The sequence below is a fragment of the Siniperca chuatsi genome, linkage group LG14 (assembly GCF_020085105.1).
Source record: "Siniperca chuatsi isolate FFG_IHB_CAS linkage group LG14, ASM2008510v1, whole genome shotgun sequence".
Classification (NCBI taxonomy): Eukaryota; Metazoa; Chordata; class Actinopteri; order Centrarchiformes; family Sinipercidae; genus Siniperca; species Siniperca chuatsi.
In genome coordinates, this window is record NC_058055.1 from 440,964 (window position 1) to 466,049 (window position 25,086).

Here is a 25,086-nt window from a genome sequence, read left to right on the forward strand (position 1 = left end):
CTTTTTTCAGCTGCCAGATCACATTTCTTGGTCTACCATGGAACTACAACATGTTTTTTTAGGAGTTCCTTGAGAAGGAGTTGTCATTGAGGCCACTCTCAAAATCAAAGAACAAAAAGATTCATTATACTCAACTACAGACCACCACCAATAATTTCCCCTACTGATGATACAGATTTTTCCTCAAACATATCCCACTGAGCCCGAGCAAAATCAAATCTGTCAACCTTTTCTTCCAAAAGCACTCTAAACAGGGAAATGATCACTACCAGTGGGATCCAACCTCAAAACATTCCAATTCACAACTCTGGCCATGGCTGCAGAATCTATTTATTAAATCAATGCATGAGATTTTATTTTCATCAATATGATATCTAGTTGGACTACCATCATTAATGACTTTGAAACACTTTCTCAATGATTGATCTGTTTCAGTCCCCCAACTGACTTTCCCACAGTGGATTATGTGCATTAAAATCTCCCACCCAAATAACAGGGGGACTCACCTTACTCATTAATTCGGAAAGATCAGACAGGACAGGAGGATTAAAGAAGTTAATTAATGACATCCTCCCTTGGGAACTCAAAACTTCAGTGATCAAACATTCAGGAGGAATGTCAGCAGCTGAATTTCTGAATTAATAAATGTTGCGCAACCACCACTCGACCTCTATGGTATATCATTACGCAGACAAACATATCCTGGAATAACATAATCTAAACAAGGTTTCAACCAAGTTTCCTGAACCCAAATGAGATCCGATTTATTTTCAAAGTCCCAAATACATTTTTTAAATTCCTGTCCATTGGCAATCAGACTTCTGGCATTCCGCTGCAGAATAAGAAACTACACATCATCCTCATCTTCAAAGAAGTCACCATCATCCACATCTTCACCTTTCTCCATCTCTTCAACCTCCTCTTTCCTCTCTGTATTGCTTGAAGTAGCCTGACTAGAACTCATAAACTCATACAATGTTTAAGGGGCAAAGTCTCTCAGACCTAAAAATCTGCTTGCTGCTACAAGTTTGATTATATCCAACCTTGATTTCATGTCTCTGGTGCCATATATCACATCTCCAGTGAATGCCAGAATACCCTCTGGCAAGGAAATGGCATGCCACCAATCTGGAAGAATCTCATTTAGTGTGGCAAGATAGTTTTAAAACATATAGGAAAGCCCTCCGTAATGCCAGAGCAATGCCGACAGGAACCCTAGAAAGAGCTGTAAAACCTGATATATATTGTGACTGCTTTTCTCCCATCAACCTTCTCAAACTAACTTCGACGTCTGGCAGGTCAAGAAACACAAGCAGTCAGATGTCAGACAGGTTTTCCACTAAAGTAAAACACCAGTAATCAGAAGACATGTGCTACTCACCAAGAATCAAAACAAACAAGAAGAAACAAATGAGATGTTGAAGCCTCTTTACATAGCAGTGGGTGTGTTTACATGCACATATTTATTTTACTTTTGCTCTTGAAAATGCCCAAAAAACAGTATATAAAAAAAGAGAAAACTTTGCATAATTTTTGATAACAAACTTCATTTTGATTGACATGTGAAATCAGTATTCAAACCTTGTTTCCTGTAGCTTTGCAACATTTCAAATATTTTTTGTCATTTGCAAAGCAGCATCATCCATGCTTTTATTACATTTCGCTTAGGTTACTGCAATGCTTGTTTCTGTCTAAGTCAGTAGATCGTATCTAAGCTTCAGAGTCAGAGAGCACACTGTGATGTACACTATCTAATCTGCTCTAATCTGCTAAGACAAAAAATGTGTGGTTTCTCTACAGCAAGAAGGAATCTGTTGTCTTCATTCTTAAATTTCAGATATGATCAACAACATATGACTGGCCTGAGATTCTAGCCTCACTGCCATCACAGAGCTTATGGCACTAATTTGTCTCTTGTTTAATTAAGAAAAACATAATGTTGGAAATTGTTTTGGGGTGCTTTTTTATATATTGATTCAGCCTCATCACATTCAGTGGAGGTGGTTGCTGCTTGCAGCGCAGCTCCACCTGGGCTTCTTTATCTAAATCAGGATTTTCTGCCTTCGATAAAAATGGCAACAAGCAGTAAATCCAAATCCACCAACCAGGATGACATCCAGTAAGGATGACAGGCAACCCTCTTACCTCCTCCTCCAGCTTGACCACTTTGGCCTGGGCGTTGTTGAGTGCCTGGTCTCTGATCTCAATGTGTCTTCTCTGGTCTTCTGTGGTAGAGCGCAGCACGTTCAACTCCATTTCCAGTTTCTCCTTCTCACGCAGCGTCTCTTTGTCTGAACACACACAAGCACATGAAAGCAAGTACAAACGCAATGTCTTTCCTCCTATTTTTTAAAAAGGTTATTGTTGACGCCCACCATGGCTTAGTCATATTACATTTTAATCCATGCATGGACTAAAATTTAACACAGAAATTTATTTGAAAAGTTGTCCAGCCGCTGGCATTGTGCCTGAGGAATGCCGGGGATGGCAGGTTGAATGTCGCAGGTTGTCCCAGAGTGTGTGTGTGTGTGGTACTCACTCTGTGCAAGCAGCTGGGAGATGGTTTTGCGGTTGTCCTCTGAGCCGTCACACTCTTTAGCAGCAAGCTGCTTATTGGCCGTCTCCATGCGCTCTTTAAAACAACAAGACTCATGCTCAGAGTTGGGACAAACACACACAAAAGTAAAAAGATTTTACACATTAGATAGCGGGGTGCACGGTGGCAGAGCGGCTAAAGCTCCTGCCTCCCAATAAGGAGATCGTGGGTTCGTGGGATCGATTCCCGGACCAGACCAACATCACACAATCTCTCTGGGTGGAGTCTGCATGTCCTCCCCGTGTTACCGTGGGTTCTCTCCGGGTTCTCCGGCTTCCTCCCACCGTCCAAAGACATGCGTGTGTAGGTTAATTGATAACTCTAAAATTGCCCGTATTGTATGAATGTGAGAGTGAATGGTTGTCTGTCCTTGTCTGTCCTTGTCTGTGTCTGTGTTAGCCCTGCGACGAGTTGGCCACTGTCCAGGGTGTGCCCTGCCTAAGGCCCAAAGTCACTGGGATAGGCTCCAGTCACTCGTGACCCCTAACGGGACTAAGCGGTAGAAAATGGATGGATGGATGGATGGACATTAGATAGCACTTCACTGACTTTGCTCCAGACTAATGGTTAGGGGCTTGCTGTTGCAAAATCAGACTGCTATTGTTTGATCTTTAGCACAAGATCCTGTCACCTTTTAATTCAATTAAATTTTATTTATATAGTGCCAATTCTGTAGGGTCTACTAACTTTTCTTCATTACTTGCCCTGATTATATTACTTTAATTAACTCACCAATCAAAGACAAAAAATCGACTTGCAGAAAAAGGTATATAAAATATCAGCACACTTTTGTTGAAAGCTTTTATCTGGTTTGGTAGTTTTACACGTTGACATGCATTTGCTTGTAACCGCAAAGCTATTTTACATTAACAAAGGAGCACCTTCAGCGACAGACTCATCCCCCCACAATGCACCACAGAGCGCCACAGGAAGTCATTCCTGCCTGTGGCCATCAAACTCTTTAACTCCTCCCTCTAAGTGACAGTCTATATGACCCTAAGTCATTAAACTGGACATTGATCATTACATCTCTGCAATACTTAATAATAATTGTGCAATATTCTGTGTTAATACTGCTGTGCAATATACTCTTTTCAGTTTAAAATTCCCTATTTATTGATATTTATTCATACTTCTATTACTGCTGTGCAATATCCACCGTCTCATAATAATCTTATTAGCTACACTTAACTTGACAGTTCATGCACTTACCGTATTATTTTATCATCAACTGGTAAACCCACTTGTACTTCACTACTTGTTCTACTCCTGTATTGTGTGTATTGTGTATTATATTCTGATTGCTTAGTACTTCCATTGCTGTGTGCATTAATGTGACAGTGAGCTGCTGTAACAAAAGAGTTTCCCCTCGGGGATCAATAAAGTATTTCTGATTCTGATTCTTCAGTTTATGTACTGGTACTTTCCTCTACCTCCTACCTCAAACCATTAATTTTCCTAAAACCTGAAAGTGCAGTAGCTGCCGAAAAACTTTCCAGCTGTCCACAGCAAAAGTACAACAGGACTGCACCTTCAATGTACAGTAAAAGCCCTCACATGCAGTTGAAGTTTGTTGATGTAAAATAGCTTTGCGGAAGTAACTCTGAAATAGAAAAAAGACCCCTTGCTCCCCTTATTGCTGGTCTACATACTCCCTGTGCACATGTACGCCACCTGCAGGCCTGTTAATGTGAATACAAGCTCACTTATACATGCAGTGTTTACACTGTCTGTTGCAATCATAGAGCTGTCTCATAGTTTTTTAATCCTTTAATTTAATGTGCCGTTGATTCTGACTCGACACACACACACACAGACACACACATATTTCTTGCATTTTTCATTCTCTTACTCTCTCTCTCTCTCACTGTCTCACTCACACATTCTCTGTCTCTGTTTTCCTCCACATTAAAAGCACCTCTGGGAGCTGGTTGCTCAGCGATTCACACAAAAACAAAATTAAATAATAGTTGTTTTGAAGCTTAGAGGAGTACAAGTCATTACTCAGAGTTGAGATGCAGGACAAGTTTAGCTATAAGCAAAAGTACTTGGTTTGAAGATATCTGAGTTACAAACACTAGTGCTTTGATTAAATCAGCATAAGAGCATTAATCTATTGCACGTGTCAAACTCAAAGCCCTGTGGCCAGATCAGGCCCGTGGCACATTTTTTTCCGGCCCACGAGATGATTTAGATTTTCTATTAATGGCCCATAGTCTACTGGCCCTTCTCCATATTTTCCACAGCGCACTTCACTCCAATCCCCAGCAACATTCTACGTTCTAAACCAACACTATCTTCTGCTGAAAATGTAACAGTGTTAAAAAACAGCAGAACAACTAGGCTCTGCACAAGCTGTTGCAATGGTTACCCATTGAAAAAAACTCTGACAAGTCAACGATCAATCACACACTCACTTAAAAACAATAGCAGTTAAAAGGAGTGCAGGCAAATGAAAATACACATTTAAAAGCATGCCCTCTGACCCCCCTACTTTTTCTAGGTTTTCTCTACCCACACAACAGTTTGTTTTACAAAGAGTAACATCAGAAGAGATGTTTACCTTAGGTGTGTGAGGGTAATTTTCTGTACATTTGAAGTAGTTATTTTCTGCCACCCCAATATATTCTCTGGGTCTAACCTGGTCACCCCAGTAGGAAAGTTCTGGCTATGCCCCTGCTTATCTGGCTCACTTCTTTTTTTTTTTTAAGATGGCCCCTTCAGTGAACTTGCTGTAGCTACACCTTTTGGGTGAGGAGTGGGGGCTTAACTGCTGTTAAAACAAAACAGGCAAAAATCACTACAAACTAATTATGAACTGATTTTTTGAAAATCACTGTCAACAGATTAAATGATAATTAAAATAATAGCCGAAGCCCTGACTAACACGAAAACTTCTGAAAGATACTCTTTTCAAACACGTTTTGGTTTTGCTTATTTTTTGTATATTCTATTAAATACAATCCAACATCAGTTATGTGAGATTCCAGACAATGATTGGTTGGTTCATTGGAGAAGATGTGACAGCTGCAGTAAAAATACACATGAAAACAGCTTTGCTCTATACACCTACTCAAGTGCTGTCATCAGAGCACAAGATCGATTCACTTTTGTTCAAGATCTCCAAAACAATAGCTACAATGTGTATATGTAGGAGCAAAGTATCCATTACACGTGCACACGTGTGCCAAAGCTATGAAGGGAGAAAAAATGAAGGGAAGCAGGAAGGAGAGATGGCAGGAAAGAAAAAAGGCTCGTAGTGAAGGTAGTGATTTGCTGTGAGAGCCTCCCAGTGGACTTGAGTCTGGGCTCCGAACCATGAACGGAGCTTTCTTCTCTCCTGTGCGTGTGTGTTGGCAAGAATTGAGGAAAGTGGTCAAGTGTTAGTTTTTCAAATCTTCATTTAAACACAGAACAGTTATTTCAGTATCGTCCTGTTACATTTGGTGCCACATATTCACACTCACCCAGATCACGTTTAAACCTGATTATATCCTATGGGTGCAGCTTTTTTTTCTTGTAAGTGTTGGTATCACACAGATTTGTTTGCTGTGTAGTTGCAGCTACTAGAAGTCATTCTGTCAGAATTCTGCCAGTCCAACAAAACAAAGCAGAAGCAGCACACGTGCTACTGCGGGACACAACTATAAAGCCACAGATAAGGAAAGGGAAGGGTGTAAAGGGGGTTGTGAGTGTTATGCATGATTGATAAGGAAATAAACCATTCAGAGCTACCTTTGACAAAATAGCCTAAATCAAATAAAAAATGTATTCAATAAAATGTAAAAACATCACTTGTGTGTGTACATTTAAGCTCAGAGGAACAATGATATTTTTTTTATCATTATGTATCATCATGATGATGTGTCAACAAGCCTTCTAATAAGCTTCTTATTGGTGACAACAGTGCATGTTTGTCATATATGGGCACATTTAACCTGTCAGCTCTCTTTCCCAATACATGTTTGAAATTTTTTTCAATTTGTGTAAAAGACAAAACATACATGAATCTGGTTGCACCAGTGTAGTAATATGTTGAATTTGCAATCAGTTGCAGTAGCAGTGTGATTCCGACAGTTATTGCACCTCTCTGCTCTCTCACCTCGGAGGTCCCTGTTGAAGTCGTGCAGCCGGCGCACCTCCAGCTCCAGCTTGTTCCTCATGGTTTTCTCCAAGGCCTCCCTCTTGGAAGACGACTTGGCAAGGTTTTCATAGGCCTCTGACACCAGCTGGATCTCTGTTTCCAACTGCCAACGACAGGAAGAATGAAGGGGAGTGAAGACAGGGAGAGTGAAGGAGATGCCCCAAACCATTATCCAAATGCTGTATAATTAATTTATTTGCTAAATATCCATATTCATATCCAACTATTGACATGGGTAAAAAGTGGCCTCACAGAAAGCCATATGACAATGTATTTTGACTGCTGGGTCTGTCATCTACTAATAGGTGCAGCTTGGTGCCTTCCCTAAACACTGTTTACAGCCCAAGCTTCACCAAATGTGAGGTCTTCACTGTTCACATGGAGCTGGGTTCACCCTGCCAATTTGTTGTGTTTTAGGCTTAACAAACTAAGAATAAAAAATGTAACAGAATTTAACCAAACCACAAAAGAATGATCATAAAAAGAAACAAAATCTAAAATGGTTGAATGAACAGTCAGTTTTAATACAAAATTCCTGCTTTGTATTAATATCCTTCTGCCACTGATCAGCAAGGAAACAGTGTCTGTGGAAGCACAAAGTCTGAATTTCATTCTAAAAAGACTTAAACTTTGGAAGATACCCACTTGCTTTATTCAACTCAGACTGCTAAAGTTTCATATTAGCTTAAGCTGAACATTAGAATGCATTTTTACACAAAGCAAGAAATGTGGATTTTGTCCTCCATTACTTATATTGAAACTGCTTTCAGAAGGGATCTCTTTGTCGTCAGTATGGACAGGAGGAACAACTGCAGCAATCAATATCCCTTGCAGTGTACATATGGGCATATCAGTTTTGTTTTAAGATAGACTTCAAACATTTTTAACCTATCCTTTAAAGCTCTTCTGTAGAAGATGTTACCTTGTGCAACTTGGTGACTTTCTCGCGGCAGGCCTCCATCTCCTGTCTCAGCATCCTGTTCTCCTCCGCCAGCACATCCACCATCTGGTGGGTGCGGGCCATCATAGCAAATGGTTCCCCCTGCAGGTGGGAGTAGGAGTGCGGGTGGGGGAAATGTCCGACCTGAACCGGGGGCTGGGTCTGTGGAGGTGGAGGTCCTTGGAACTGCTGCTGTTGTTGTTGTTGTTGTTGAAACTGATGATGCTGCTGCTGCTGATGGTGCATCCTTGGAGTGGAGCCATAGGGGTCATGAGGAAAACCATGACCTCTTGGTGGTGTCGGGTGAATGGGCCCCAGGGTGAAGGGCTCGCCTGCTTGGTGGGAGCCAGGACCCTGCGGACTGCGTGGCCCCATGCTGGGGAAGGGCTCTCCCTGGCTCTGGGGGTTCTGGTGAGGGAAGGAGGGATGGGAGGAGTGGGAGGTGCTGAGCATGCTGCTGAGGATGGAGGACTGGGTGCGGGACAAAGAGCCCACGGAGGTGACGGAGGAAGTGGGACTGTGGTGGTGAAGGGGCCTCTGGGAGTGAACCGAACCCTCCTTATTAGACCTGAGGAGGGATAAGCTGTTTGATTACACGGTTCTCAACGTAAGTTGGTGTCTTGTGTTGATGTACAGAATCTTGACAAGCGTTTGGTGTCTCTTTGGCCATCAGCTGCCCCATATTCATAATAATTAGAATGATCCTTATCGATACAGCATCTTTCAGGAGAGAAAGAAGATAGTAGCTGTATCAAATTTTAAAATACACCTAAAAAAAATAAGTAGGGAGGTTGAAAATATTTTTTAAATCAATTTAAGATTGAGCATGTACATAATAAAATGGCAGTGGAGTAGGAATAACAGATAAAATCAAGGCATTACTGCAGTAGCCAATCAAGCAACTTAATCTGGATGGTGAAATAGCTGCAAGAAGAACAAACACAGAATTGGTACAACATTCCAGTTTGATCTCTTCATTATAACCCTCATCTCACTCACTCAGTTCAACTCATTTCACTGTACAACTACACTTGGACTTCACGTGCATGTTAACTCGGAAAATCCATGTGTAGTGTTTAAGTAGACAGTTAACGAGCAAATTAAATGGTAGCTAGCATGAAAGAGGTTTTTCCCAGGCATGTTTGTAAGTTACATATATGGCTGCAACTAATGATGATTCTTTTCATTATTAATTAATCTGCAGATTATTTTCTCAATTAAACAATGAATCATTTTGTCTATAAAATGTCTGTCTACACTCAGTGGCCCCTTAATCAGGTACACCTGTACAATCTAGTGCAATCCAATCAGTCTACTCTTATGATTTGTTAAGTTTTTGTTGATACTGTCATAGAGGTGTTACTTCAATTATGTGTTTTAGCATTGAAGTCATAGTTAGTGGTGGTGTAGTCTAATGTTCTGTCTCCCTCATAAGGAGGACAGAAAATTAGAAATACCACTCAATATAATGTCCAGTACAACACCACCTTCAACTATGATCTCAGTCATAAACATATAACTGAATTTACACATTTCCAACAATATCAACAAAAAAGGAACATTAGAAACGTTGTAAAGGTAGAATTTAGGGCACAGCTGTTGTATTGAATTGCAATAGATTATATGTCACGGTGACATATTCCAATTGCTTGTTTTGTCCAGCCGATGCTCCAAAACCCAAAGATAATCAGTTAACCATTATATATGACAAAAAAGCAGCAAACCCTCCCATCTGGCAGCTGGAACCAGTGGGCAACATGGGACATGGGACAAAATGTTTATAAGATTTCTAGTTACTTTAGCTAAAACACATAACTATAAAACAGCAGGAAATGTCTTTACACTTGTAAAAAGTTATGTATGACATTATCAGCCCATTTTAGGTTATCACAGATATATCGCATCGACATATATGTCAGCTGATAAGTAACAAGAAATTGCAGTTAAAAGGGACAGTTCACCCCAAAATTAAAAACACATACTTTTATATATGTTCATATAAATTTTCATATATGTATTTTTGATTTTGGGGTGAACTCTCTCTCAGATATATGTTTGAACTAATTTTTAAACTGTGTCTCCATTCCATAGTTTGTTCAGAAAGCACTGATAAGTTAATATTTACAGTGTAAAATGTCTGGCTCACTGCATATCTTGGTCACAATTCTTTAATACCATTACCACATTTAAGGCATCCAAATCAAAAAGGTTTGTTTATGTTGTGTTTAAAAGTTTAAAAATTAACATCGGCCAAAATGACATTGATTTTATAAAAAAGGTAAATGGACTGTACTTATATAGTGCCTTTCTGACTACTCAAAGTGCTTCAACTACATATCTCTACACACACAGAATATATACAAATATTTAAAATTAGAATACAATAAAATTCTAAATAAAAACAATACATAGTTACTTATATACAAATATTATACAAAAGGCAGTGGTATGGTAATGTGCAAAACCAGCACAAAACCAACACAAAGACATTTATTTATGGTGGAGTGCAGAGAATGAATTGAGGAGTCTCTCTAGTCTGGTGGTACGACCGCAGATACTTCTGTATCGCTTGCCAGATGGCAGCAGGGTCAACAGGCTGTGGCAGGTGTGGGTACTGTCTTTTTGTATCCTCTGTGTTGCGCAGGCACCTCAACTCACCGATATCACTGATTCTTGGTAGGTTGGTACCAATGATGTTCTGTTCAGTTTTAATCACCCACTGCAGATCCCTCCTGTTCTGGCCGTGCACATCCCATGCCATTTGTTGTATTTTCAAGATGTGTGAGGGTTGAGTGGAGGGCAGTGGAGATGGCATCCTCTGTGGATCTGTTGGTTCTGAAGGCAAACTGGTGAGGGTCCAGGCTGGCTGGGATGTTGTTCTTTATGTGCTGGAGAACCAGTTTCTCAAAGCACTTTATTAGAATGTGGGTAAGAGCCACAGGGCAGTAGACATTTAGACTAGACACTGCAGAGTGACGAGAGACGATGGTGGCTGTCTTGAAGCAGGTGGGAACAATCTCCTCTGACAGTGATATGTTGGAAATGTCAGTAATAACATCAACTAGATGATTGGCACATGTTCTTAGTAAATGGCCAGGGATGTTATCAGGCCCAGCAGCTTTACTCTCACTCTCAGCAAGATTCTTTTCACATCCACTGTGGATACTGACAATGGCCGGTCTTCTGGAGGCGAAGTAAACTTGGCAGCTGATTCTTTGTTGAGGAGATCAAAGCAAGCATAAAATGTGTTAAGGTTATCTGGCAATCTGTCTTGATGTCTCCACTTTGCCTCCTTGATGCCAGCTTTCAGTCTCGCCGTGACAGTCCTGTAAGCTTCCTTGTCACCTGACTGAAAGGCAGTTTTTTTGGCTCTGGCTCTTGTAGCTGCCAGACATGTTTGTATAAACATGAGGGACATGCTGATGTATGTATGAATGTAAGTGAAACAGTTCTGAGGTCTGTTGATTAAACTACAATAAAAATACCATTCAGTTGATTTGTCATGTGACTGCTGATGACTACAGTTCCTGTAATGCATTTTTGAATTTGCATCTGAGGGACTGTAAACAACAGCAACAGCAGATAATATGGTATCTTGATATATTAAAATTCAATCTGGGAAACATCGTCTATCAACTTTGACTACGGTTGAGCACCAAGCATCATTGATGTAAACACAGAGTCCACCTCCTCTCATCTTTCTGGAGTCTTGCGTTCTGTCGGCATGGAACGTGGTCTGCCCGTCCAGTGCAATAGCTTGATCCGGGATGTTGTGGTAGAGCCAGGTCTCTGTAAAGATGTGAGCACAACAGTCTCCCATTGTTTTTTCCCATTGTTTATTTCCCTAGTCTTTTTTCTTCCATTTTATTTTCCTTTAGCCAGAAGTAGGCTGGGTAGTGGTATAGCCTTAGGTCTAAGCTAGGTTAGCTTAGCTCTTATCCCGGCTCTCTTCCCCCTATTCTTGGGGCGAACGCACAGCTTGCTCGGTGGTCGGAAGATGCCGTGGGCAGTGATTGTCTCAAGGTCCGCTGGATTTAATCCAATCACTGTGCTTCGTTTTCTGAAGTTGATGAGCGTATTTCTGTCATAGGTAATACGTGCTTCCACAGATAATACGTGAAGCTAAAAAAAAAAAAAAAAACATATTAAAACAAAAATGTAGCTAAGTTTGAAGAAGCTGCACGCACCGCTGTCACCATGGCAACATTCTTTGTGGTTCCTGGGCATCAGCATCACAAAGAATCACATCTCCACCCTGGTAAAAAAAAAAAAGCTCAGAAATGGCTGTACTGCTTAAGGAAACTTAAGAGGGAAAAAACACTGAAAAAACGGGCTATTTATGACGATAGTTTGACATAAATCTGGCACCAACCAACCAGGAAACTTAAATCGAACTCATCCTGATGTGGCAATGCAAAGCTGTGATTGAGTGAACTTTTGAGAATAGAAGGTCAACTGAGCTGAGGTAAGAAAGTCTGATAAATTAGCGATCGAATAAGACAAGAAACCATAGTCAGATTGGCCATCGGGAGCACCAGGACATTCTGTGGGCAGCCAATCAGAGTTGGTACAAAATTCCAGTTTCCAGCAGCCCATTATACAAAAACAAGAGCGAGAGAGATGCATCGTTGGCCCACTTTGATTATGTTCCAGCCCACATGCTCCTCCTCAAGATCGTCAATACCAGTTAAACTGTTAGTGAAGGTTTTTACAGCTGAAGCAGTAAGACAGAAGACAATAGGGATAAGATAAGCAAGGTTTGGGTTCAGCTAGCTGGCTGTTTAGCTATATGGGTTGTGTCAAATATGAAAACTTGAGAGAAGCACATGGCTTGGGGCATGTGGGGGCAGACCAAATGAATAGGAACGTGTGTCATTGGTGGCATCCGTTCCTAGCAGATATGGCAAAGCATTTTGTAAAAAGTTGTACAGTCTGTTCAAATTTTAATCCGAAGCCGGTGGTGAGACCGGGGCATTTCCCGATTACTACCTGCCCTGGCCAGGAGGTGGTGATAGACTATACGGATATGATTGATCCGGTGAAAGGTTTTAGGTATTTGTTGGTGTGTGTTGATACATTCACAGGGTGGCCAGAGGCGTGGCCAGCAAAAAAGGACAGCGCTACGGTGATAAAATGTTTGATTAATCATTACATTTCCAGACATGGTTTCCCAGCAAAAATCAGATCAGATAATGGCACGCACTTTAAAAACACAGATCTACAAAGAGTAGAAGCGATGCTGGGTTTGAAACATTTATTCAGCACTGTCTACCACCCCCAGTCACAAGCTGGAGAGAATGAATCAGAACATCAAACAAAAATTGGCTAAAATCTGTGCACAGACAAAACTGAATTGGGTGGATGCATTACCCCTGGCCCTGATGACAATCAGGAGCTCCCTCAATCAAGGAACAGGGTTTACACCATATGAGCTGCTGACAGGAAGACAGTTTCCGGGGCCCAGTGCTGCTCTGGGACTAGGGGAAGAAGGAGAAAAAATGGAACACAGACATATTTTAACGAACTGCAAGCTCTTGTCTCAGATTTCTCCAAACAGGTTGGCGAAAGGCAGGCGCTGACAGAAGGATCCACTCTACCCACAGCCCGGTGGGTATCACTGAGAGTCATCAAAAGGAAGTGGTCCAGGTGCACAGGACCGTTCGAGGTCACAGAGAGAACATCACATGCGGTCCGGGTAAAAGATAAAGGCGACACCTGGTTCCACTGGAGCCAGTGAGTGGCGGCCGAGGAGCCAGGACGGAGCGTGGAGGAGATCGGAGCAGATCTACGGCAACTACAAGCTGAAAGCACCGGCTCGGCTGAGTCGGAGAACACCCAGACCCCAACAATAGAGGCAGAATAATCCTCTGGTCTGTGGTCGAAACGTACAGGGAAGTCAACCCCTGTACCCCGAGAGGAATCACACTGTTAGCTGCAAAAGGTGAAGTGCTAGTAACTTCTCCTCTAGGTCATAGAAGAGCGTGCTGGACGAACACAATTCCCAGCCAGAAGTTGAAGACGACGTCACATCCAGAAGGAAAAGACTGTGAAGTGAAATAGAGGGTTTTAATCTCCTGAAACAGAGGTTGCTGTTTTAGTACAAAGTAATAGAAAAGTTCCAGTCATAAGATGGGGATGTGGGGCAGTCCTAAGGGGGCAGCGGTTACAACTGTATTAGGAGTGTTACTTGTAATTTCAATTTTGTATTTGTGTGGTAAATTTCAGGGATGGTCATCCACTAACGAGCCAAGTGTTTCAACCGGTTTGGGGGGTTGGAACTCAATTACACCTGCGGTAGCGCCACTACCTAGTCCGTCGACCTCTGTGACATCATCCAGTGCGGAGGAGACAAAGCTGGGTGGCGGGGATACGATGTGTATTTGTGCGCTAGTGGGGGTTTGCAGCAGATGTGTGACATAGGCCTAGATCAAGGAATGCCCACGTGTAGTAGTTGGGGGGAGGTGGCTAAGTATACAGGACCACATTGGAAGCCATATGGGCCGTATATAGAGAGAGAGTGGTGGACAAATATTTCCTCCTACCGTGAGTCCAGTACATCTGGGGGGTTGAACCCCCTGCGGCTCACCATGGGGAGCCAGTGGCGCATCCCTGCTCTACATCCCAGGGGGCAGAAGAAGACTTTATATTTGTTTTTGGGCGTAGATAAGTCAGGGCAGGACAGCTGGGGGATTCTAAAAATAGATTTCATCGATCCCCCGAAAGTGAATCTAACCCAGGCAGGTAGTATAAATACATCCCGACCTGAGATGCTCAGAACGGAGGGGGACCCCAAGGTGATCACGGTAGATTACAACCTACTTAAACCATTAGATGTCATAGCCATGGCCACCGGATATACGGAGAACAATCTTTGGCTCGATTGGATAGCTCAGACTGCGCGTAAACAACAGGTAGGTGATTGTGTAGCATGTGCAGTGGCCAGACCACACCTTTACACTGAACCAGCCCCGCTCCACCCTGACGACCCATGGGGTTACAACTGTTTGCTAGGACTGACACATCAAAGTACACCCACCAACTGTACCACATTAGCTAGTATTTTTCCACCCATTAAGAATACTACAACTACAGGGGCATTCACACCACATAAAGGTAAAGGGGGGTATACATGCTTCAATTTCACACATCCCAAGCCTAGTGTTAATTATGGTCAGGTCCCAGCTGACTGGTGCAATGTTACACAATCCAACAACTCCCTAATTGGACCTTGGGCGAGATCAGGACTCTATTATTATTGCGGGGGGCACAGACTATTTGTACACGTTCCTAAGGGCACCATAGTAACCTGCGCGATGGTAAGGTTGGCAGCTCCACTCACTATGATAGGCAATCACACTGTCAGACCGATTCAGACTTCGCCCACAACATTGACAGCCCGACGCCGCCGTCACGTGTTTTCCAAACGGTCCACTAACTCCTTTGACCCTACCAAAGACTCACCTACTTATATTGACGCTATCGGGGTTTCCAGGGGCGTACCTAACGAGTATAAATTGGCAGACCAAATTGCAGCAGGTTTCGAAAATATCCCCATCCTATCCGCGCTCGTTCCTGTTAGATCCAATAAAAATGTCGATCGGATTAATTATGTGCATTACTATGTGCTTAGACTGTCTAATTTGACCAGAGATGCGGTAGAAGGCCTTGCAGAGCAAATAGGACCAACTTCATTAATGGCAGTTCAAAATAGGATGGCACTAGACATGCTGTTAGCTGAGAAAGGAGGCGTATGCGCTATGTTTGGAGATCTGTGCTGTACTTTCATTCCTAATAATACCGCCCCCGATGGGTCAGTCACCAGAGCGCTCGAGGGTCTTAGGACCCTGTCCAAAACTATGCATGAACACTCAGGCGTTGATAATCCCTTAGAAGAATGGATGACCTCCATGTTTGGACAATGGAAAGGACTGTCTATTTTACTATCTCTTTCTACGTTTGCAGCTATTATTATAACTTGTGGTTGTTGTTGTATTCCATGTGCCAGAGCACTATGTGTCAGGGTTATCACCTCCACAATCGAGAAGCAGGAAGGCCCTAAACAAATTAGTATGATGCCTCTTTTAGGGACTCCAGATTTGGACCACGAGGACACTTTTGAATTGGAAAAATGGTGTTAGGAGTGATCTCTTTTAGGAGAGATCAAAAGGGGGAATTGTCAAATATGAAAACTTGGGCTGTGTTATTAGGATTGATAGCTTGTGCTACGTACACCCTGTATTGTAAGATGTTTGCCTCTGTACAAGTCTAACTAATGTAACATCTCAGGTCAGCAGCTGTTCTGCACCATAGACTGCAACTAATTAACAGTTAGATACGAGAAAGTGGGGGAAGGTACAGTGGATATGATAATCCCATGGTGACATACAGAGGTGATTGGGGTTGACAAAGAGTGGAAAGAAATGTATGCACATGTGTTGGCAGGCCGGAGCCGGCACCCTGTTGATATGGGTTGTTTGATCAATGCATGGGGGTGACTCGCATTTCTTCACTGACCAGCCGCTCTGATCACACCTGAGAATGGAATGCAGCGGCCTGTGAAGATCAAGAGGAATGGGAAGTGTGAACTTAGGCATTTACATAGCATTGTGTACCAGGAGGAGCTCAGGACATATAACCAACTACTTTTGTATTGCTGCTTCAGACATAGCGGGGAGATCGCCTGGAGAGGTCTCTGTGCTGTGTCTCCAGATATATCTGTATTTATCTGTATTTGTCTGTACTGTTAGATTGTTTGTATTGTTTGTAATAATTGTGAGGATATAAATACTAGTTAAAAAGACAATTGTAGGTCTCGTGTGGATCCCTTCTCATCAACCAACTCGGAGAGAGGTTTTCTGACCTCAAAAGTTGCCTTTTGTTACAACATGTTGGACTTTTCATTAAGTCGTCAACGTCACTTTTCGACTACAGCTTGCATTTTGTTGCGCACCCTGTGTTGTATAATGATAAATAAATTAACCTTGAACCTTGAATGTCATCAATTTTTACTGGCTAAAATATTAGTAAGGTATTGTTCCAAACAATAAGATTTCCTGTGTCTCTCAGGGAAGACCGTTCAACAGTAAGTGTTTAAACAGTGAAGGTAAAGATTTAATTGCTACTTTTCACATAAATGTCCTTTAGGGCAGTCTGATTCACCTGCTGTTTGCTTGCTTACAGTCTGTCAACTGGCTTTGTGCAGAGAAAACATTCCTTACTTTAACCCTCAAAAGAACGTCATCAAAGCCAAGCAGATCATGTCCCGACTTGTCCTGCTCTGATGATTAAAATTCTGCGGTATTCATGGCTGTTTGAATCTGGTTGCTCAGAGGTAAAGAGACTGGTATGAAACAGGCCCAACAGGATTCGTCCTCACCATATCGAAAAACGCAATTGGGAAACCATAAAAAGTTCTCACATCTTGTCTTTTTAAATGTTTGTTTTTTATTATTTGCAACTAAAAGCATTCAGAGTTTCTTGCATAATGTGTCCTTGTAGGTTGGAAACAAACCCTGAAGCAGCATTTATGTCTCCATTGAACAATGAAACTCCTCATAAACTTGTGTCTTCAATTTCAATCTCTGACACTGTGTGTTTGGGAATCTGTATGTGGAAAGGGCCAAGGGAAGAACAGCTAGCATCAATAAGCTTGCTGGTGCCAGACGACCAGCTTAACTGATTGATAATCATGATCATTTCAGTTCATGTTGGAGAAGGAAAAATACAGTTATGTGATAATCACAGGAAGGCAATAATGAATTTGTGTCTTTGTGCATAATCTCAAGTTCAGCATATTTCTCATGTTTCCACTTAATTTGAAAGATGTGTTTTGTGGTCCTATACTTGCTTTAGTTGTTGTAGAAACCATTCATATGACTTGTGATGGAGACACAAACTAAATAACAAAACATTATAAGATTGAACATTTATGGGACTAACAAAATAGGCTTTTAACATTATTAATTACTATGTAAAACTGTATTTACAAAGTGCTAATTTATTGATGACCTCCATTGAGCAATTCCCATGTACAACGGTCAGAACAGTTCACCTGGAGTTGGCAGATGGACCCCACAACAAGCTGAGACCCACATTAGCCCTACATTAGCATTCATTTGGAGTGGTGTTTGTGTTGGCACCTCTTTACTGGATATGATCAATCTGTCATTAATAACAGGCTATGTACCACAATCCTTTAAAGTAGCTGTAATCTACATTAAAGGTAAAGTAGATTACAGCTACTTTAAAGGAGTAGGCTTCTTAAAAAGCCCACCCTTTATCCAGGGGTTTTAGCCAACTATAGACAATGGATTTGTCTCTGTACTTGTCTTGTTAGATCTTAGTGCTGCATTCGACACCATTGACCATAACATCCTATTACAGAGACTGGAACATGTAATTGGCATTAAAGGAGCCTCACTAAGCTGGTTTAAATCTATCTATCAGATCAATCTCAGTTTGTACATGTTAACGGTGAGTCCTCCGTGCACGCCAAAGTTAGTCATGGAATCCCACAATGTTCTGTGCTTGGACTGATTCTATTGACCTTCCTCTAGGCAATATTATTAGAACACACTCCATAAACTTTCATTGCTATGGAGATGATGCCCAATAATATCTATCAATTGAGCCAGATGAAACTAACCAGTTAACTAAACTTCAAGCATGCCTTAAGGACATAAAGACCTGGATGACCTGCAACTCTCTGATGTTAAACTCAGACAAAACACCTCAGAGGCACATTAACTAAAGATGTAGTTACTCTAGATGGCATTGTCCTGGCCTCCAGCAGCACCGTAAGGAACCTCAGAGTTATCTTTCATCAGGATTTATCCTTTAACTCCCACATGAAACAAACTTCAAGGGCTGCCTTCTTTCACCTACGCAACATTGCAAAAATCAGGCACATCCTGTCTCAAAATGATGCAGAAAAATGAGTGCATGCATTTGTTACTTCTAGGCTGGACTACTGCAATTCCTTATTGTCCAGCTGCCCAAATAAGTCCCTTAAGACTCTCCAGTTGATCCAGAATGCTGCAGCACGTGTACTGACAAGAACTACAAAAAGAGATCATATTTCTCCAATATTAGCTTCTCTGCACTGGCTCCCTGTAAAATCCAGAATCGAATTTAAAATCCTTCTCACCTACAAAGCTCGTAATGGTCAGGCACAATCATATCATAAAGATCTCATAATACCTTATTCTCCGACTAGAACACTGCACTCCCAGAATGCAGGGTTACTTGTGGCTCCTAGAGTCTCCAAAAGTAGAATGAGAGCCAGAGCCTTCAGTTATCAAGCTTCTTTCCTGAGGAATCAGGAAACAGTCAGTCCTGAACCATCCCTTAGTTATGCTGCTATAGGCCTAGACTGCCGGGAGACTTCCCATGATGCTTTCCTCTCTCCTTTTCTCCCTCTCCATCTGTATGCATTTTTATCCCATTACTGCATGTAACTCAACATCTTCTCTCTCCCGTAGTTTTATGCTTTCTCGTTTCTCTCCTCTCTCCTTCTGTCACTTTCAGCAGGTATTTCTGCCTCCAGAGCTGCAGAGACTGGATCTGTGGTTGTGGGCCACCTGCTGCCCCCTTGTTCCTGCTCGACAACTGCTACTACAGTTGTTGTTATTGGCTCTGTTACTATTACTGACATTATTTTTCCTATAGCTGTAATTGAATCAGTACTAATTCAGTTGACTTTTAATGTTTTAAGGCAGTTACGGTAGTGGTCACTCATATCTTTATGTTGAAACAACCATATATATTTTACAGTGTATTGTAGAGCACTGTCTGTTATGATAGCGGTGCAGAATGCGCACAACTGAACCAATGGCCCAAACGAATGGCTTTCATTTTAAATGTCAGAAGAATACAGATTTATAGATGGCTAGAAAGTAGCAACAGACTCTTAAGTTGGTTTTACAAAGATTAGTTTAGACGGAGGGGCACACAGGCTTGTGTCATGATGGACAAAAACAAGTAAATCCAAAGCCCTAAAAGACAAATCGTTATTAGTTGAGTTCACATACAGACATATTGTGTTGTATTCAACTTAACTAACAAAGTTCAACTTCAGTTTTAATAGTTAAATTGCTGAAGGCTTACTTACTGAAAAACTTAACCTAATTAATATATATGGGTCTAATATTGATGACCCCAAATTTTATGATAATCTTTTTTTGACCATTTCAGCCCCTCTGGGTCAATAGCTGGTGACTTTAATTGTGCTCTGGATTCATCTAAGGACAGATCTTCAGGTCCAGATCACTCTCACTCAAGGAGTAGAAAAACACTACACCACTTTATTAGAGAGTTGAATTTAAAGGCTATATGGAGGGAACTAAAACCTGTCTCCAAAGAGTTACTCATGCTATTTCAGTAGGCATCAGACTTATTCTTGGATTGATTATTTTCTTATCTCAGCATCCTTGTTGTCTAAAGTAGCCAACTGCTACTATGATAGCATAGTAATATCTGGCCATGCACCGTGTTCAATTCTATACAGATGTCAGATTGGTGAGTGACCCATAGATGGCGGTTTCAACCAAGGTGGCTTCAAGATCCTAAATTCAACTCACTTGATGAATGGCAGGATGCTTGTATTAAGGCTCAATCCCAATCTGCTAATACCAGACACAAGTTATTACAAAATGGCTAAAATGTACTTTTGTTACTCCAGTTAAATTGCATGCATTTGATAGCAATAATCCAGATACATGCATCAAGTGTCAGGAAAGGAGACTTTAGTCCACTGTCTTTGGGATTGTCGTGTGAGTTTTGGGGGGAATTAACAATGCTATTGTTGAGATTTTATCTCTAAAGTTACCCCTTGATCCAAAGGTTTGTATTTTCGGAGTACACCCAGGTACATAGAAGTACACAAATTCTCCTTGATATGTGCTTACTACAAGCAAAACATCTAATTGCCCTCTGTTTTGTTAACAGACCTTACATAGGTCAATGGCTGAGAGAAATGTCCTGCTGTCTTTCAATGGAAAAGATAACCTACATCCTACAAGGGCAAAAATGACTTTTTCAAAAAATTGTGGGGACCGTTTATACATTATACCAAATTGAAAATGGTGATTTGAATGATGTGATTGCTTGGGTAGAAGAGACACAGGATGGATAGGTGGAATGTAAGATGTTAAGTGACATAGTGCTAAATCGGTAAGAATGGAACCTTGAATGTGATCTTGTACCAGTAGAGAAACACATGATGTTTGTGGATTTTTCTTTGTTTGTTTTAGTTTTGTTTGTTACTGCTCTTCCTTCTCTAGTTCACCTGTTACATATAACTTACATGTGTAGGCCATTATTTCTAGACAGTATCAGATGGGTGAATGTGGGGAAAGGGTGCTAGGAAGGGAGGGAATATACAAGATAGTGTATTTGTGATTAGAATTCACTATGTTTATATTGATATGGTATAACACTACCCTGTGTAATGATTATTGTCATCACTAAGTGAAAATCAATAAAATTGTTTAAAAAAAAAAGTATCTTCATCAGTTAAGCTCATTCATCATTAAGCTGTATGAGCATTTACACAACCATTTTATTAGATTTTTTTTATCAAATTCCTCATGCAGTAGGCTGCCTTCCTCTTGTTTAAAACAGGGTGGGTGGGTAGCTTATTTCTAAGCTTTCATTTAATACAATGGACAAATGGAAACATATTAATATTTATCTTAAGTATTTGATAAAAATGAAAAGGAGCTAAAAGCAGGTAGCACATAAATGAATGTTTGTGAGTCAGAATCATTTGAACAGCTGCATGGAGGGAAATAGGCGATATACTGGATATGAAGAGGAGAAACTAACGAGCTACTGCAGCTGTAACTGAAAGTGTGTATTAGGTTATAAAGATGTTGCATGCGTCCTGATTATGCTATTAATGACAATTTGGCAGAGCTCCAAAAGGCACAACTACAATCAGTAGGGCATATTTCATTTTATGGTCACAAAGTCAAGTCTTTTTGCCTTCAAGTCTCAAGTAAGTTGAGTCATAGAACTGGAGCGTTTGATCATTGTTCTCTGGGTTTTTTGAGCGACTCCTTTCACATTACATGTAGACATTTGATGAACTGTTAAAGTTTTATTTTGTATATTTTAAAATATTTATAACTGAAGCAGCTTCAAGTGTGTATACATGTGTGATAATGAAGGGCTGTGTGTGCGCGTTCCTTACCTGAATGAGCCGTACTCAGGTGGAGGCTGGTATCGGACGTGGGGCACCTCCCTCGAATGCTCCCTGCCTCTCTGCTCCTGATAAAAATGGCCTCCAGGCTCTTGCTGTTTGGTAGGCGAGCCCATTCCTTTGAAGGGGTAGTCTGGAGGCGGCCCGCGATGCTGCGGCTTGTAGTAGTCACCTGGCGGCCCTGGTGGAGACAGCAAGGGGGAGAGCGGGGCGCTAGTGACAGGGGCGTGGGCCTTCACGCCGCTTGTGGCCAGGGAGAGCTGCATAAGTCGTTCGCTGAGAGACCGAACATGTCCTTGCTTCAGATCCTTCAGCCCATCATCCTGGTGCACCTTCCCCGCGCCGCTCACTCGCTGCACGGTGGGACGACCCTCAGTGCGCACCTTGGTGCTGGTCATCCCAGTGACGTAGAAGGCGGCGCCCACAGAGGCAGGGAGAGAAGGCTGCTGGGGCTGGTTGTTCTGCTGCTGAGGCTGAGGAGGAGGCCCATGACCGCGGAAGTATTGTGACTGCACTTTGGCCTCTTCGTACGTAGGGAGGTCCTCTGGGTTCAGGGACTGCCCTTGGCTGCTCCCACCACCTCCACTGCTGCCTCCTCCTCCAGTACCTAAACCTCCCCCCCCTCCACTGCTCCCACCCCCTCCTCCTACTCTGGTGGAGCCCAGCTTCTCCAGGCCATTGTCCGTCTGCAGCTCCTGTCCCTGGGGCTCCTGACGGGCAATGTGGGGGGTCATGGAGTGATCATCAGAGGGGCCTACCTGTCCCTGTCCTGAATAACCTCCTCCACCTCCCCCCCCTGCTCCTCCTTGTTGTTGTTGTTGCTGCTGCTGTTGCAGCACATAATTCCGGTTCATCTGTTCCTGCAGGAGGCGCTGCAGGACGGTGCTGCCACCACCTCCTACACTGTTGCTGCTGTTGGACGACTCATCAGCTGCGGCCCTCATTTCTGCCTCCCGTTGGCCACGCACTTCATGGAAGGACAGGCTCCGCCCACGGTCAATACTCCCTGAGAGGATGAAGAGAAAGAGATGTAGAGAGAGAAAGAGGGAAAGAAAGCAGTGTTGAGAAGGGATGAGAATTTGAGTTTTATAAGGGTGAAGAATGTTAATGAATGGAACGAAAAATTATCCAAGACAATGACAGAAAAGACAGAAAAAGTTATTCCAAAGAGAAAGGGTCAGAAAGCATTAACTTCCAAGATGCATATGGACCATCCACCACCATCCCTGCCCCCCCCCCCCCCCAAACCCAAGACCCATTGATGTATGGTGGGAAAGTAGAACGAGGCTGGAGGAAGAACAATTTCTAAAAAACCTGAGGAGCCAAACCACAAGTAAAATCCTGAACCCTCAAACCCAAATCACAAACAAACCACACAAATATGAAAGCTAACAATTTAAACCAAAGCATGAAGACTGTGACAGCTGTGTGATGACTAAATATGGATCCTGAAGCCATCAATTGACATTTTAAAATTTTGTGTTGTTTACCTGGCCCTTGTTTGATGACTAAACAATGGCTATGGGGCTTGGACAATTGTGAATTGCTTACAGTGCAAAAGGAAGCTGCCTTTTGGTGTTGAAGGACAAAAGTAGAAACTTTACACATTACATGATGTGACAGAATATGTGAATGTAAAACCTTTAAACGTAAAGGAAATCTATAAGCACTTGACATTGTGACCTTTGCAAAATCTGCCCTTGTCTTGACTCACTACTACAGCTCCAAGTAATGATTATTTTCATTATAAATTATTCTCCTGACAATTTCTTCAATGAATCAGTTAATGGTTTAATCTATATAATGGCAAGAACTAGTGAAAGATGCCAAACATAAGTTCAAGATGAAATCCAAAGCTAACCAAAGATATTCCGTTTACAATGATGTAAAACAGAGAAAACAAGCAAACCCTCAGTTTGGAGAAGCTGGGACCAAAGATTGATTTGCAGTTTTGCTAAAAATAAATAAAAAGATTATTCAGTTATCAAATTTTTTGTTGATAATTTCCATTTCAGTATTGAAATGAACCATCATGATGAGAACTGATGTGAAAAGTCAGTCTGAAAAACATGAGTCGGATGGTAAGCTTTCCACCCTTGATCTTATCTGAATTTTTACAGGCATAGATAGATCATTTTAGTGTCATTAGCAAAGCTTGAGCAAATATGACATATGTATGATATCAGTCATAAAACACCGCTTTCAGTCAGGCTACATGAACTTAAACTAAATTATTACATGCATGAACCCCAGAATCAAACCACCCAGGATCACAGTGACTCAATGTTAGCCCTTCATAGCGACCAAAGTGCAGGAAAATGATCATTTTTACTAGAAATATATGAGATTGTAACTGGCTATGGTGCAAAAAAGAGGATTATACAAATTTGCAAGGAAACAAAACTCAGTGATTTGTAAATTCTCACAGCTGATCCCAAGAAATTTGATTGGAAATGTTCATACAGTGTTAAAGACAGAAGTGTGTTTTCAGTTGAACATCCAACGTTGTCAAAGTTGAAACCACCTGGGATGTATTTGTTGTGAAGGTCCAAATCAAAGAGGATAATTTCTTCCTGAGTCAAACCTCTCCTAGTAGAGCCAATAAAATCCCCACAAGTAACCCATTCAGCAAGAGGTTTAAACTCAAAACTGTTTATAAAATCTTCTTTCCAGTCTTGAGAAACAAGTGGAAAAAAACTAATTTTACTTAATTGCATACAATGAAGTGTTTGTTTGTTTTGTGTGTTTGGACAGGCAGTGTATAGGGCTGCATTTATATTAGTGTGGTTTCTTCTGACAACACTGAATGTTAACAACTCCATTGTTTTACACCTTTTTCTACAGAGTAAAGAAAGAAATTATTACATCTAGCGCTTTCTGTTATTCTTCTCATTCTCAAGGAGGAAGATGCTTTTTTCCGAAACATCTGTAGGTAAATAAAATCATATGAGACAAAAGGAAAAATGTTAGTTTTGGCGCTATGTCAGCAAATGATCAATTCTCTTCAAGCTGAGGACAAAAGAAAAAAATCAGGTGCACAAAACCTAATTTTAAACTTAAGTGACTTCCACAAAAAACAAGAAAACTAAACTAGCACCCCAAGATTATAAAACCTTTCCATTAAACATTGATAAACTTTTATGTTTTTAAAGATAAAATTTATTATCCTGAGATTTTGACAAACTTTAATCTACGCCACCACATCT

At 41.5% G+C, this 25,086-nt stretch overlaps 1 protein-coding gene across 4 annotated transcripts in view; it reads right to left on the reverse strand.

The window, feature by feature from the left end:
- amot (angiomotin) overlaps positions 1-25,086 on the reverse strand; it is a 78,995-nt gene that overhangs the window by 17,528 nt on the left and 36,381 nt on the right. For 2 of the 4 annotated variants that reach the window (XM_044222423.1, XM_044222424.1), the window contains exons 3-8: positions 24,746-24,806; positions 21,872-22,886; positions 7,663-8,248; positions 6,699-6,843; positions 2,540-2,632; positions 2,146-2,291 (exon numbers count right to left, since the gene is read on the reverse strand). In XM_044222423.1, the coding sequence (XP_044078358.1) occupies positions 2,146-2,291; positions 2,540-2,632; positions 6,699-6,843; positions 7,663-8,248; positions 21,872-22,886; positions 24,746-24,806 (2,046 nt within the window). The remainder of the gene's footprint in view (positions 1-2,145; positions 2,292-2,539; positions 2,633-6,698; positions 6,844-7,662; positions 8,249-21,871; positions 22,887-24,745; positions 24,807-25,086) is intronic. The other 2 variants (XM_044222425.1, XM_044222426.1) reach the window with 1 other exon arrangement.